This window comes from Physella acuta, unplaced genomic scaffold, assembly GCF_028476545.2.
Source record: "Physella acuta isolate Inbredline_101_S28 unplaced genomic scaffold, ASM2847654v3 ptg001017l, whole genome shotgun sequence".
Classification (NCBI taxonomy): Eukaryota; Metazoa; Mollusca; class Gastropoda; family Physidae; genus Physella; species Physella acuta.
In genome coordinates, this window is record NW_026732534.1 from 1 (window position 1) to 14,713 (window position 14,713).

Sequence of the window (14,713 nt, forward strand, 5' to 3'; positions counted from 1 at the left end):
TGTTTATTAAAGTACAGTCTACTAGCATATGTTTAGCCTGACTAGTCAAGTATCAGAGCTAAGTTGTGGTGTATAAACAACAACACATTTCTAACATGGGATCAGTCTAGAAACAAGGGTTTACAAACGTAATATTATTCATTCTAAAGGTTCATGAAAGCTATGGGTTTTTTTTTATAGAAAGGCTCCGACTAATTGAAAATCTGACCCGTATTAAAATATTAATAAAACTAATATCTAGGGAGGAAAATGACAATAAAATTTAGTGTAGACCTACGGATAATTAGAGAATACTCAACAAAAGACATTTGTATTTTAAATCTAAGTGTATTCAGCAAATGTCTTCTGTATTTACAGCCTACGTTGAGACTTCTATTGAGCTGGGCTCAAGATCGCCCATTCAGTTCAACGGTTCTTTGGGCGACACGACATTCAAGGACAACAACGTCACACAGAAGTACTGCTGCCGCTACCAGGAGCCGTCGTTCATCCCCATTGAGCTGCCGGACGCCGAACCGTTCCGGCTCATTGTCAGGTCAAGCTGTCCCAAAATAAGAGGTTCGATAAATTTGTTTAGGCTCAATTTATTTTCCCATACAGGGTTTGATAAAACATTTATCTTAAATATTGAAATTTTCCCATTAGAGAGAACGTGGGTGGAGATACACGCCCGTGCACGCAATGGCGTAGCGAGGTCGGGTGTTACCCGGTGCAGCACTTAATGGTGTCACCCCCCAGAGGCGTAGCGACTCTTCCCGGGGACAAACTTTCAACTTTTCGATTTGCACCCCCCCCCCTCAAACTTTCGATTTGCACCCCCCCTCAAGCTTTCGATTTGCACCCCCCCTCAAACTTTCGATTTGCACCCCCCCCCCTCAAGTTTTTCTCTATATACTTTGCTATTTTTTGCCTTGGTGTCACCCTCCTAAATGGTGTCACCCGCTGCGGTCCGCATCCACCGCCCCCCCCCTCTCTACGCCCCTGCGTGCACGTTTACCGTGAGGTAGGCAGTTTAATTTTAGCGTGAACCTCCTCAATGTCCCAGATTCTATCACGATCCATTCATTGAATTATAAATAAACGGCAAGCGTGTATACGATTGCATATGTTTTCTCCTCATCATCTTCTCCCTTCAGTGCTCAGAGCACACGGGGCCACCACAAAAAGGTGGTGCGCAGACCTTTGACCACAGGTGCTTTGACCATAGGGGGTTTGACCATAGGTGGTTTGACCACAGAGGGGCTTTGACCTGTGATCAAAGACCCTCTGCTGAGAAAACACCTGTAGTCAAACCCCATATGGTCAAACCCCCTATGGTCAAACCCCCTATGGTTAAACCCCCTATGGTCAAAGCTCCGCTGTGGTCAAACCCCCTATGGTCAAAGCACCTATGACCAAAACGTTGTATACACATTGGTAACTTTCTTTCAAGCTTCGCAAAATAGTCAGTTGTTCTTCTACTACAAGACTTGCATGGCTTTCCCTGTTGTCATTATTCATAAATGAGTCTACTAAAGCGCCACTCCTGTGATATCCTCTGATCTCATCTTGAATCTATATTCCCCCCAGTGCTACAGTTTTATGAGTATTTTTGAAACGACTTCCATTTTCATTTCTTCCTATGTCGCAACTAACATTGATCAACAATTTTTTGAAACATTTTACCTATATTTTAAAATAGAACCGTGTTGTGTTTTCTGCAGGTCTGAAGTCGGCCATCACGCGACAGAACTGGTGGACCTCGGTGGCATCGATCACAGAACAGTTCCCCTCCACCACGCCCTACTGGTTGTTCAGCACTTCCGTCTCAGCCTTCTCGTGTTACTACACTCCACCCAAATACGGTAAGCTTAAGCGTCAAACTAATACTAACACAGGTCGATTTATTATTAAAAAAATAATTGAAAAGACTTTAATAATTATACAGTTATAAATATCCTCGGCTAATCGTAGACTTAAGCTTAGCCTGGTCATGATCCTAACGTTGAACCTAACCTAGACTACCCTGTAACATAATACTTATTAGTGAAGATTTATTAGACATTGTTATCATTATTAAAAATGACCATAATCTCATCATAACCGTAAGTATCGCCCTGATCATAATCTCATCATAACCGTAAGTATCGCCCTGACCAGAATCTCGTAATAACCGTAAGTATCGCCCTGACCAGAATCTCGTAATAACCGTAAGTATCGTCCTGACCAGAATCTCGTAATAACCGTAAGTATCGTCCTGACCATAATCTTGTCATAACCGTAAGTATCGCCCTAACCATAATCTCATCATAACCTTAAGTATCGTCCTGACCATAATCTCGTCATAACCGTAAGTATCGCCCTGACCATAATCTTGTCATAACCGTAAGTATCGCCCTGACCATAATCTCGTCATAACCGTAAGTATCGTCCTGACCATAATCTTGTCATAACCGTAAGTATCGCCCTGACCATAATCTCATCATAACCGTAAGTATCGCCCTAACCATAATCTTGTCATAACCGTAAGTATCGCCCTGACCATAATCTCGTCATAACCGTAAGTATCGCCCTGACCATAATCTCGTCATAACCTTAAGTATCGCCCTGACCATAATCTCGTCATAACCGTAAGTATCACCCTGAGCATAATCTCAACACCAACTCTTACCTTACTGCTTGCCCTAAATATAGATAGAAAAAAATCCTAAAACATGCATTTCTTCTACAATTGAACACAATTATTAAAAAACACAACTAAGGCTGCAACCAGCAAGTGTACCTGGACGCCAGCAACCCGTCAATCACCATAGCAACACCCGGGACTGAACTCGGCCAGCGTGAGCCGAACAGACGTTGTTTGTACATGTTCGACGTAAGTACAGTATGATCACTGCTTTAGGTAGATAGCAGTCACCATTTTAAGTCAATTGTGGTAACCAGTTTCAGTAGATTGTGGTCAATATTGAATCGTTGTCACCACTGTATTTTTTTATGAACCTGGTGATTAGAAATCAGTTACAGAGCAGCAACAGAATGGAAAAAAAAAACCCTTGGGTGGGGTAGGGTTAATTTGAATATAAAGTCATGTATAATAGTGTGGGTGAGATCAGTCAACCATCATCGACCTTAATGAAAGGATTAGCTCCACTACATTACACTGAACTCAAAATACGACTCGACGTACTATTCTCACCTTCGTTGCCGTGTTTTTTTCTTCCGTTCTGTCTACAGGCCCCACCCAACTCTCAGTTCAAGGTCACATTCAACTTGGTGTCTATCAGCACGGCTAACGACGATCAAGTGCTATATAAACGTTATCACAAATGGCAGGAGCCTAACAAGTGGGTACATTCTGCTACAGGTCGATAGGGCTCTAAGTGCCTACTAAATGATGGGAAAGTATCTAATCCGAACTAAATGATGGGAAAGTATCAAATCCGAACTAAATGATGGGAAAGTATCAAATCCGAACTAAATGATGGAAAAATATCTAATTCTAACTAAATGATGGGAAAATATCTAATCCTAACTCAATGATTGGGAAAACATCTAATCCTAACTAAATTTTGGGAAAATATCTAATCTTAACTAAATGATGGAAAAATATCTAATCCTACTTAAATGGTGGGAAAATATCTAATCCTAACGAAATGATGGGACCCCTTATCCTAACTAAATGATAGGAAAATCCCTAATCCTAACTAAATAAAATAGATAAAAAGCCATAATCTAATTATTTCTAGTTACGATTTAAGGAATTTAGATGAGACAATGGATCGATTGTTTTTCGACACAAACCCCTCCACCTATCCTTATACTGTTGTATTTTTCTATGATAAACCCGGTCACCTATCCCTATACTGTTGTATTTTTCCAGGATAAACCCCGCAAACTATCCCTACCAGATCGTGTCTGAGAGCAACTACTTCTCCTTGGAATACTGGTCAGCCCACGACAGGTCTTCATTATTCAGGGGACTTAACTTCACTGTCTCGGTCATCTTGCGTAAGAGTTATAGGTCTTGTTTACACAACTCGGCCTAATTAGAAAAATATGACATCAAAATTATTTGTTTTAAAAAAAACAAACAACAGAATACACTCAAAAATAAGTTTTGGATATTTATTTAAACAAAAAATTTAAAATTTTATTTTACGTGTGTGCTAATAGGGCTGGTAAGTAGGTCACCAACCAGTTCTATGGCTCATGCAGGTTTTATTGAGCCTTAGAACTGGTTGGTGACCTACTTACCAGCCCTATTACTATATAAAGAAAATATAAGTAATTTGTAGCTAGTGCGAAACTGTCACTATGGGTGGAAATGTGTTGATGTTATAGGGGCCAAAATATAGAGCATTGCCGCACACAAAATATTTTAAAAGACACAAGAATAATACAAGTAGTGCATCTTAGGTGAAATACAATATTAATTAGGAACTACTCAATTGCTTAAGCATCTTTGCTTCGCGAGGAATAATTTTTACTTGATATAATAGATTTTATTATCTAAACTGAATTTTTAAATACAAATATAGCAACATTTTATTTAATATTCTTTAGTGTGAGTTAGAAAATTACCCTTTGGAACCTTACTGTTTATGGGAATGGCGAAGTAGAGTTTACTTCTTTTAATGACCTCAGCATAAGAATGATAGTGCTATGCCTACAGTATTTACCTAGCCTAACGTGAGTCAGGTACCAATTAGGGCTGAGTGGGCTCAGGGAAGTCGTACGGACTCAATCCCGGGATCCGAACTCGAGACTATCGAGTTAGCAATCGAACGCTCTAGCAATCGATAACTCCGTGACCCAATCTTTAGGGTAGATCGGACGGGTTACTTTAATTTATAGCTGCACTCGGGCATGATTTTTGTAGCGATTGTAACGATTACATTTAAATTAACTAGCTGAAGATCAATGCTACTTTGACAAGGGAGACGATTACTACGGTAAAACAGATGTAACTGAAACAGCGGAGAGTTGTCTGCCCTGGTCTGAAACTATTGAGTGTGATAGCTTCTCGACAATGTGAGTAGATGTTTTAATAGCTGGTACATAGGCTTACTACGAGTTTAAACCCATTACTTTTATATTAATAGATGAGTTGTCTTATATTGCTATGAACAAGGGGGGTCATCCATAAATGACGTCACGCCTTTTTTGGACGATTTATACCTCCCCTCCGTCACAAAAAGCCAGACCCCCCCCCCCTAAACGGACGTCACACCTCAGGCTACAACCCCCCCCCTCAAAACTATGTCAACATAGAGTATTTTGATCAATTCCTATTACAATTTTTTTTTGTAAAACGTTTTGTAAAACGCAAAATAACGGCTAAAACTCGTTTTCTGGCATTGCTTTTTTTATAATGCAAAATTGTGCCGTCACACCATCTGAACCCCCCCCCCCCCCACCTTCTCATTAAACACCGTCACAAAATTACGGACCCCCCCCCCCCCCCCCCCACCCCCTTACGAGTGTGACGCCATTTATGGACGACCCCCAAGAACTTAAAACTGATGTAAATAACTGTATTTTTTTTACTATTAATTAATTAATTAAAATAATTATGTAATCAAATTTAAGTAATTTACTTGCAAAACTAGTGCTCGTCAATACTCCATTCTGAGTGGCGGAAACGGTTGCCGGAATCCCGGAAATGATCTCATACAGCCTTGGTGCTACGTTGCCAGGAACGGATCCAACTGCGACAAACGCTACTGCGACGCCTGTAACGCAAGTGAGTGCTGGGTTTAACATACTGTATACAACCAGACACTGATTGACACGTTAACATCGCTTGAACTTTTTTTTACTTTAACCTTTGTTGGTCGGTCTTGACCATGAAGGCATACACACATCACAGCAGTAGATCTATTATTAGGCTGTAGACAATTAAAATACTTTTCAAATATTGTTTAGTTCTTCCTTCTCCCCCCCTTCCCCCCCCCCCCCCTCCCCAACCACCACTCCTAAAAGTGGTTAAATCAAACAATGTATTGTTCAAGTATTTTGATTGGAGCCAGTTGATTCAAACAATGTATTGTTCAAGTATTTTGATTGGCGCCTGTCGATTCAAACAATGTATTGTTCAAGTATTTTGATTGGAGCCAGTTGATTCAAACAATGTATTGTTCAAGTATTTTGATTGGCGCGAGTTGATTCAAACAATGTATTGTTCAAGTATTTTGATTGGCGCAAGTTGATTAAAACAATGTATTGTTCAAGTATTTTGATTACATAGTGGTGCCAGTTGATTCAAACAATGTATTGATCAAGTATTTTGATTACATAGTGGTGCCAGTTGATTCAAACAATGTATTGTTCAAGTATTTTGATTGGCGCCAGTTGATTCAAACAATGTATTGTTCAAGTATTTTGATTGGCGCAAGTTGATTAAAACAATGTATTGTTCAAGTATTTTGATTACATAGTGTTGCCAGTTGATTCAAATAATGTATTGTTCAAGTATTTTGATTGGCGCCAGTTGATTCAAACAATGTATTGATCAAGTATTTTGATTACATAGTGGTGCCAGTTGATTCCATCAGACAATGCACTTCACTGATTTCGGCCAACCCAGACTTCTGCAAATCAGGGGTTCAGCGCTTCCGCTGCTTCAAGTCATGCGGCTTTTCACAACAGCCGACAGCTAGAGGTCAGTGTTGTCCTGTATTTTAAATACCTTTTGTATTTTTTATTTCAACATTTATTATCTATAAGCCCTATTTATCCCTTGTTTTATTATGTATTATCAATATATATGAACTAGAGTTCAGTGTAGTATACGTGAGTTAAACGAGCAAAAGTTCTACAGTTAGAATATTGAGACAATAATAATTTCTAATCCACCTAGCTACACCTTGTTTGTAGCAAACAAATTAAGACAAACTATTCTGAACACGGACATTTCGTTCAAACCGGTTGATGTATAGGTCCACGAATTACGTTTTGTTGGATTGTTACTTCAAATGTATGCCATATTTAATGAGGTGCATCCTATTTACCTAACAGATGTTATCAATTTCGATTAATCTAGTTACTATGTTACTTTAAATCTTCAACTATTAACGTTTTTTAAAAATTACGTTTGAAAATCCCAAAATATTTATAAGAATTTGAATAGAGCATCAAATGGCGAGTAAATGGGAATGATAGAGCTTACGACTATAAACGCGAAATTCTGCAGTTTGGATCCCAGGATAGAGTGTGAAGGACGTCCCAAGTACACCCAGCTCCGATGGGTAGCAGACTCAAAGTGGTGAAACTAAACTATCCCCCTATGCTAAGGTCATTGAAACAGAAGCACTCTAATTCATCTGTTCGTGTGTCTTGGGCACGAATTGAAAGAGTTGTTGATAAAGTTTTAAATAATTTTTGTATTGATCTAATGCATTCTAATTTATAAATACTGGTCATTCTTTTGATTCTACTTTAAACACAACGTTTTTATTCACCCAATTTGAACACAGTGAAACGTAAAATAAATAAAGTCGCGTAATATGGAAAGCGTTTTTGTCCTCAGCAACTTGTGGAGACCCTACCCTACCTGCCGATGGTGTGCTGGTCGATACGCCCAAATCATCGTACAAGGAAGGAGAGATCGTAGGTGTCAAATGTAAGGACAGCGATGTGGAGCCTGTCAATGAAATGATGTGCACAGCCGATGGATGGTCGACTTTATTACAAGCTTGCAAAGGTAAAACTTGTCACACATTGACACAAAGGTAAACCTTGTCACACACTGTCACAAATGTACTCTTTGTTACGTACTGTCACAAAGGTACAATTGTCACTTAATGTCACAAAGGTAATCATTGCAACATATTTTCAGCCCCCTCTGCCTCAGCCTTAAGACACTAATACACATAACAGCCGTAAAAAAATATTTTTCATTTAAAAGTTTGATTTTAGGTTAGGTTCAGTCATTTTAGATATTTTACGAAGAAAAAAATTGTTTAATTTCCCTTAATAATTAAATTGATTTGTTGTAGTCAAAAAGCTCTAAAAAAACCAATTTAGATGCAAGGCTTCTATTAACGCAGAAATTCGGCTAAAACAAAATGCTTGTATTTTCTCTTATTTTATTCAAAGTATTATAACCCTTTATTTGGATAAAATCTCGTATATATATATATATATATATATATATATATATATATATATATATATATATATATATATGTATATATATATGTGTGTGTGTGTGTGTATGTGTAATTTACTATAAGTATGTAGGTATTATTCAATGATAAAAAGTGGTCTATCCTCCAAGATATTGACTGTTTGTGTAAATTTTCGTGAATTTTCGAAGCCCCCTGTGCCGACAAAGGGACAAACTGTGATAAGCTGATGGCGTCATCACCCAAGTTCTGCACCCACCCCAACACCAACGCGACAGCGGAACAGTACTGTTCCAAATCTTGCGGACGCTGCGCTGGTAAGGGAACTAATAATTAATTAGGCATTATTATACCTTGGCATTGACATAGGCCTGCGTGGGATAAAACAGATTAATGATTAACCTCATTGAAAAAGAAACAAAGTTTTGACTAAGCAAAATTTATCAAAACTAAATTTTAGACACAAGGCTTTTTGAAGTAACAAAAAAAAAACAACTGACGAAATCTTGTGGTGGATACGATTTAGATTTGTTACAAGTAGGCTATTTTTGAGTTTATAATGTTGAACAATAAATCCAAGAATTCACTATAAAATAAAATAATTTTTCTTCTTGGTGTCTTCTGGCCGTGTTAGAAGTGTGTTCATCTTTTCTCCAGGTGGGGAAACGTGTTCAGTGGCTGGCGGCGCCACCTACTCGATTACTTCCGGGTCAAGCACACTCAAGGCCGGCGAGGCCGTGACCTTCGCCTGTAATGCTGGGTACTTCTACGTGTCCGGTGATCTGACCCGCGCCTGTTCTGTCAGCGGTGCCTTGCTTGGGTCAGAACCTGTGTGTCAAGGTCAGTGATGTTAAGTGATATCCGTGTGTCGGTGTTAGAAGGTTGTTTAGTTGGGTTTGTGGTTTATATTGTGATGTGGTGGTCATGTTGCTGTGGTGTTTTTTTTTTCATGCAGTACGTGTCATGGTGATGTTTGGGATATGCTGTGTTTCTGTCTGCTTATGCCAAATATTGGATTGACGTTTTGTGTGTCACGCTATGGTGCATGCGATTTTAATTGTCACGTTATATGCATGACGCTTTGAGTGTCACATTATGTGCATGCATCATTTCGTGTCACGTTATGTGCATGACGTTTTGAGTGTCACACTTTGTACATGACTTTTTGAGTGTCACGTTCAGCATCGTTGTGTGTCACGTTCATTATCACTCGACCCATTACAAAACATTTACCATTCGATCCTCAACAGAGACCCCTGTAGCCACTGACGTGAACCTAAATGGTGTGTTCATGAGACAGACCCCACTAAAGGACAAAACTGTGCACATCATGGACACGTCTGAGTATAGGTGCTGTATGTTGTTTTCATGTTGGCGAGTTTGAGATCTTTTATTCTGAGGAATTATCTCAGGGCGAGGTGTCGGCGTGGTCGAGTCGGTAAAGCTCATGGTTGCTAAACCGAAAAGTTTCGAGTTCGAACCTTCGGGCAGATGAGGCTCGTTAGCAGGGAACAGCCTCTCTTTTAGGAGAGACAACTCCAAAATCAACTGCTGCCTTGTAGTTTGTTCTTAGTTGGACAAAGGCTATGGAAGCAAATCCAAAACGAAAAGCAGGCTGAAGTCGGAGTCAATGGCCTGTATGGCGCATTACCAGTTGACACGTAATCCTTAATTGTGATGGAAGCATGGTCGAGTCGGCTAAAGCACATGGTTGATAAATTCGAAAAAGTCTCGAGTTCAAACCCTCTGGCAGATAAGGCTCGATCCCTTCCATTACTAAAAATTAAGAACGAAGAAGAAGAAGAGATCTCATTGCGAGTTTCAGATCTTTTATTTTGGGGTATTATGTTTTAGTTTATGAAATAATGGTGGCTGAGCATAGTATGACCACACTATTTCTTCTTATGCCAAGGTAACATGAACAGGTGAACTCTACTTCATCTAATCACTAGGCCGCCAGTTTCGAAACCGTAACTTAACTTTTCAATGTTTACTCTTCAAGTGATTTTAAGAGAGTCCCACCCATTTCTGAAGTTCCATTTTACTACTAACATCTGAGGTTAGACATTTAGTTGTGCATCTTTATTTTGAGTGTGATACTTCTTGTATAGAATGCCCTTTGCCGGAAAAATAACAAGATGGTACTATCAATGTAAAGCCGTTGTTACCTCCCCTACTGTCAGCATGATGATCTTTAGAAGAGCTAGGTAATTATTTTTTTTTTTTTTTAAATTCTGTATTTTAGTTGTATGTAAATTAAAAAAATAGTATGAGCAATAATACTGAAGTATTTTTAACTGTTTTGGTTATATATGTATTCCCTTAAGCTCTCCTAAGGACCGTAGAGTGAGGAACATAGTCATTTTGATTGCATTTTCCCACGTTTTCTTTAACTTGCTTTCGTCTCTGTCTTTCCAATCAAATCTTGCGATCGAAATTTCTGGCACTTCCCAGTTAGCTAGCGCGCTGACATTTTCAGGGAAGCTTTGTTTTGGATGACAATAGAATATTCAATTGTTATTATTACTAAATTGATCCATGGAAACATTTTATTGAGCATTTTAGAGCGCTATATAATTGTAGTAAAAACGTGGGGGAAAAAGGGACATAACCCAGTAACTGTAATTTGATGAAAACAAGGTTCGGTACTCTCCTTCTTTGCTTACTGAGTAGTGTTCACGCGGTGTTTGTGTACAAACAACCAGAACAACTGGTGGCCAGTATGGGGGAGACGATATGGTCGAGTGGTTGGGCACACGATTGCTAATCCACTCGACACGGGTTCAAGGCACGTGTTTTTTACGAGTTGTCTTCGTTAACCCAAAAAAAAAGTGAATGCGAAAAGATAAAATCGATAGCAAGATTTTAATGCAAACAAACAGACAAACACTAAAAAGTAGAAAATAATTATCATTAAAAAAGTTTAAAAAAACCCCACGTTTTCTGATTGAACTAAAAAGTAGAAAATAAATGCTATACATCACAATAATGCAAGCGATCACTTTACTATAAGCGATGAAAAACGTGGGGCGCCGTGATTTTCTTACAGTTTCTAATACTGTTGACTCTCTACAAGCTCCCTAATAAAAGTCAATAGTATTATCTAATCAATAGTAATATAACTTTTACTTCGGCGCCCCACGTTTTTCATCGCTTATAGTAGAGTGATCGCTTGCATTATTGTGATGTATAGCATTTATTTTCTACTTTTTAGTTCAATCAGAAAACGTGGGTTTTTTAAAACTTTTTTAATGATAATTATTTGTAGTAACCTTGATACCGTGTGGCGTCGTTATATACCTATAATATTATATATATATATATATATATATATATATATATATATATATATATATATATATATATATATATATATATATAAATATATATATATATATATATATATATATATATATATATATATATATATATATATATATATATATATATATATATATATATATATATATATATATATATGGGGAATTTACCTCCAATTAATGCGAGAATAATTGTGTATTGAATTAAAACATGTCTAGCGGCTGAGTCAAACAAGAATAAGCTTCAGATCGTGATGAATTCCTAGTGTTTCTGTTCTGGTTAAAGATGTATTTTGTGTTAGCAATCTACTCTAATCTAATTAAAAAAGAATCATAGCGTATTAGTAATCGTTTTATTTTGAGACGTTATGCATAGCTTGAAAAAGTTTTGTTTGATCGCTTTCAACTAGAGAGTTCATGCGTTTAGACGTTTTTTTATATCCTAAAAAAAACATTTTAGTTTAGATCTTACGATAAGCAGTTTCTTTGAAACATTCAATAAAAGCGTTTTTTTTAATATCTAAATGTATCTAGCAGAGGCGTAGCGACCCTTCCCGGCGCCCGGGGACAAACTTTTCGATTTGCACCCCCCCCCTCAAACTTTCGATTTGTACCCACCTCCTCAAGATTTCGATTTGCACCCCCCTCAACCTTTCAATTTATTTTTCCAACCCATTTTGGTGCCCCCTAAGGTCGGCGCCCGGGGACATATGTCCCTCCCCCCCCATCGCTACGCTACTGGTATCTAGTTGATAGTGTTTTTTGTGTTAGTTCTAACGCAAGCCACGCGACTTGACGTCAATGCTGCACGCACTGACAATAATTTTTGTTTATTAAATATTGATTTCCGTTGCGTGTGCGCAAAAACAGATTGGTTGGCCTTTTATGTTGCGTGTGGGGATTGGGGAGGTGGAGAGGTCGAAAAGAGCGAAAAGAGAATGGGGCAAAAATATTTCGTACTAAGAATTTTATGTTATTTTGCTTTTTGATTAGCTGGATTTTAAGGTGATTTTTTTTTGTAGCGACGATACTAGCGAAACGATCGTTAAGGTTTAAGGATAATAACTAGCACCCAATCATATGTTATTAATACTCTTTATTTTTTTAACGACCTAAAAGTAAAAAAAAAAAAATTCGTGTCATTTCCCCAGTACCGGCTACACGTTTGTCGGTGCTAACAACGTCACGTGCCCCAACGCCGAAATCAAGTGGAGTTTTTACGTCCCCGCGGCCAGCCAAATCACGGTCCAGCCCGATGACGTCATCGGCATGTTCACGTTGGCGACCAACACCATCTCCACCACCGACTGCAAGAAGGCCATGGAGAAACTCAGCACCGTGGGTACGGCCACTGCTAACACCTTTTTCGAGCTGACCAACAAACCTGTGGTGACCACCAGCGCTTGTATTATGGCCTCGGTGGGAGTGAGACTCGAACCAGGTACTTTTGTGTGAGGAGACGATTAGGTTGCTGTGTGTGTGTGTGTGTGTGTGTGTATGTGAAAAGGGGGGGGGGGGATGGGGGGAGGTGGAGGATGGTATGTAGTGGAGTGATATATGGGGAGAGATTAAACAGGTATTTAACCGAATTCTAACGTTGTCTATTGTAACTGATCATGTAAAATACTCTAGCACACAAAATACTCTTGATACAATGATTGATTGAATAAAAATTGCTTTTTAAAAAAAAATCTGGTGTACAAAGTTAAATAAACTAAACGATTATGATTTCTCTCTAACTACTAAATTGTTAAATAGGAATAATATTCCGTAACGATCTTACTAGTAAGCTGGTATTAATCAATAGGTCTTAAAGCTACTTACATTCCGGAGGGACCCACTTGTCAGTTTTTCTTTCAGGGAGAGGGCGGGGGAGGGGAGAAGAATGCGGGCCTAAATTAAAACTTCCGAGAGGCGTTGGGGGTGGGGGGTGGGGGTGGACACAAGTATATATTTTAGAGATATTATTTTTACCCCCTTTCATTCGGGAGGGGGTGGACGTGCTTCGGTGTGTGTGTGTGGTGCAGGGATGGTGGGAGCGTGAAAGAAACTCTGCCCATTGTATCATTGTACATATACCTCAACATCATTACGTGTATTAGAAATTTAGTCCGCATTGCGGTAAAAAGTTAACATTTCCAATGTATTTGTTTTTTTACCTATTCGGATGAGGAGTAGTTATCATTAAGATTTTTCTTTTCTTTTTATTAAGACTCTCAGTGTAAAACTTGTTTATTTATGTATTTTTAGTGTGATGCAAGCAAATTCGGAAAAAAACATATACTGTAAATGCTTGGATGGACTACTGCACGGACCTTCAAATATCTGTTCTACTTAAAAATCATCATTAAACAATTTAAAAAAATTAAAAATTAATTTTTTTTATTGTTGATTTCTGTAAGGTTTTGATTGGATAGGATATTTGGTTTCCTAACCTGACAGTGAAATATAATAAACCGGGAGTGATCTTCCCTAAACTTTCTCGAATATTCTTATATAACTCGGAATATAGACATGACTTTTAATTACTTAAACTTTTAAAAATAGAATAGAATCTCATAAAAAAAAGAACGCCAAAACAAAATGTGCATAATAGTGCGCAATATTATTAGTACTTTATAAATTTACATGCGTTTTTTGAGAAATCGGAAATAGCGTAAATGAGTACTTCCGGTCAACGGAAATTACTCAAAATTTGACAGAAGGTAGAGAATTAGACCTGTTACTTACGTGTGAAATTTCATTTATCTATCTGAAATAGTACTTAAGTTTGAAAAATTCAAAGTAGATAAAGTACCACTTCCGGTTATCGGAAATCGCTCAAAAGTTGATCAGGATCTACGATTTTGATATAATACTTATATATGAAATTTCATCAACCTAGCTGTAATGGTACTCAAGTTATCGTGTTTACACACAGACAGACACAGAGACAGACACACAGACATACGGACAAGATTGCTAAATTATGTTTTTCCGTATCAGTGAGGTGTAAAACGTCGAGATTTGTAAAAATCTCGATTTTTTTTTTGCACGATTACAATACTTTCTCTATACTTCGTATATACGAGAAAGTAAAAATGCATCGCGATTCACGAGAGTAATGACTGTAAACGGTTGAGTGCAGAAGAGGGTTAAAAGATTTAAGTTGGAAGTAGTATGATATATGCAGGGTTGTCAAGAGATATTTTGGCTCAGGAAAGATTGTAACTTGAGATCGTTTGTATGGATATATATATATATATATATATATATATATATATATATATATATATATATATATATATA

At 37.9% G+C, this 14,713-nt stretch overlaps 1 protein-coding gene across 1 annotated transcript; it reads left to right on the plus strand.

The window, feature by feature from the left end:
• Nucleotides 1–357: 357 nt before the first annotated feature.
• Nucleotides 358–13,791, plus strand: LOC131954655 (uncharacterized; the record flags this gene model as incomplete). Its single annotated transcript, XM_059318439.1, is given in 15 exon segments — nucleotides 358–558; nucleotides 1,704–1,844; nucleotides 2,742–2,854; nucleotides 3,214–3,323; nucleotides 3,860–3,987; nucleotides 4,890–5,010; nucleotides 5,589–5,722; nucleotides 6,512–6,640; nucleotides 7,508–7,681; nucleotides 8,297–8,422; nucleotides 8,763–8,945; nucleotides 9,356–9,455; nucleotides 10,217–10,312; nucleotides 12,577–12,866; nucleotides 13,676–13,791. Coding segments are annotated over 15 exon segments (2,051 nt in total), but the record flags the coding sequence as incomplete, so codon positions are not given.
• Nucleotides 13,792–14,713: the final 922 nt, after the last annotated feature.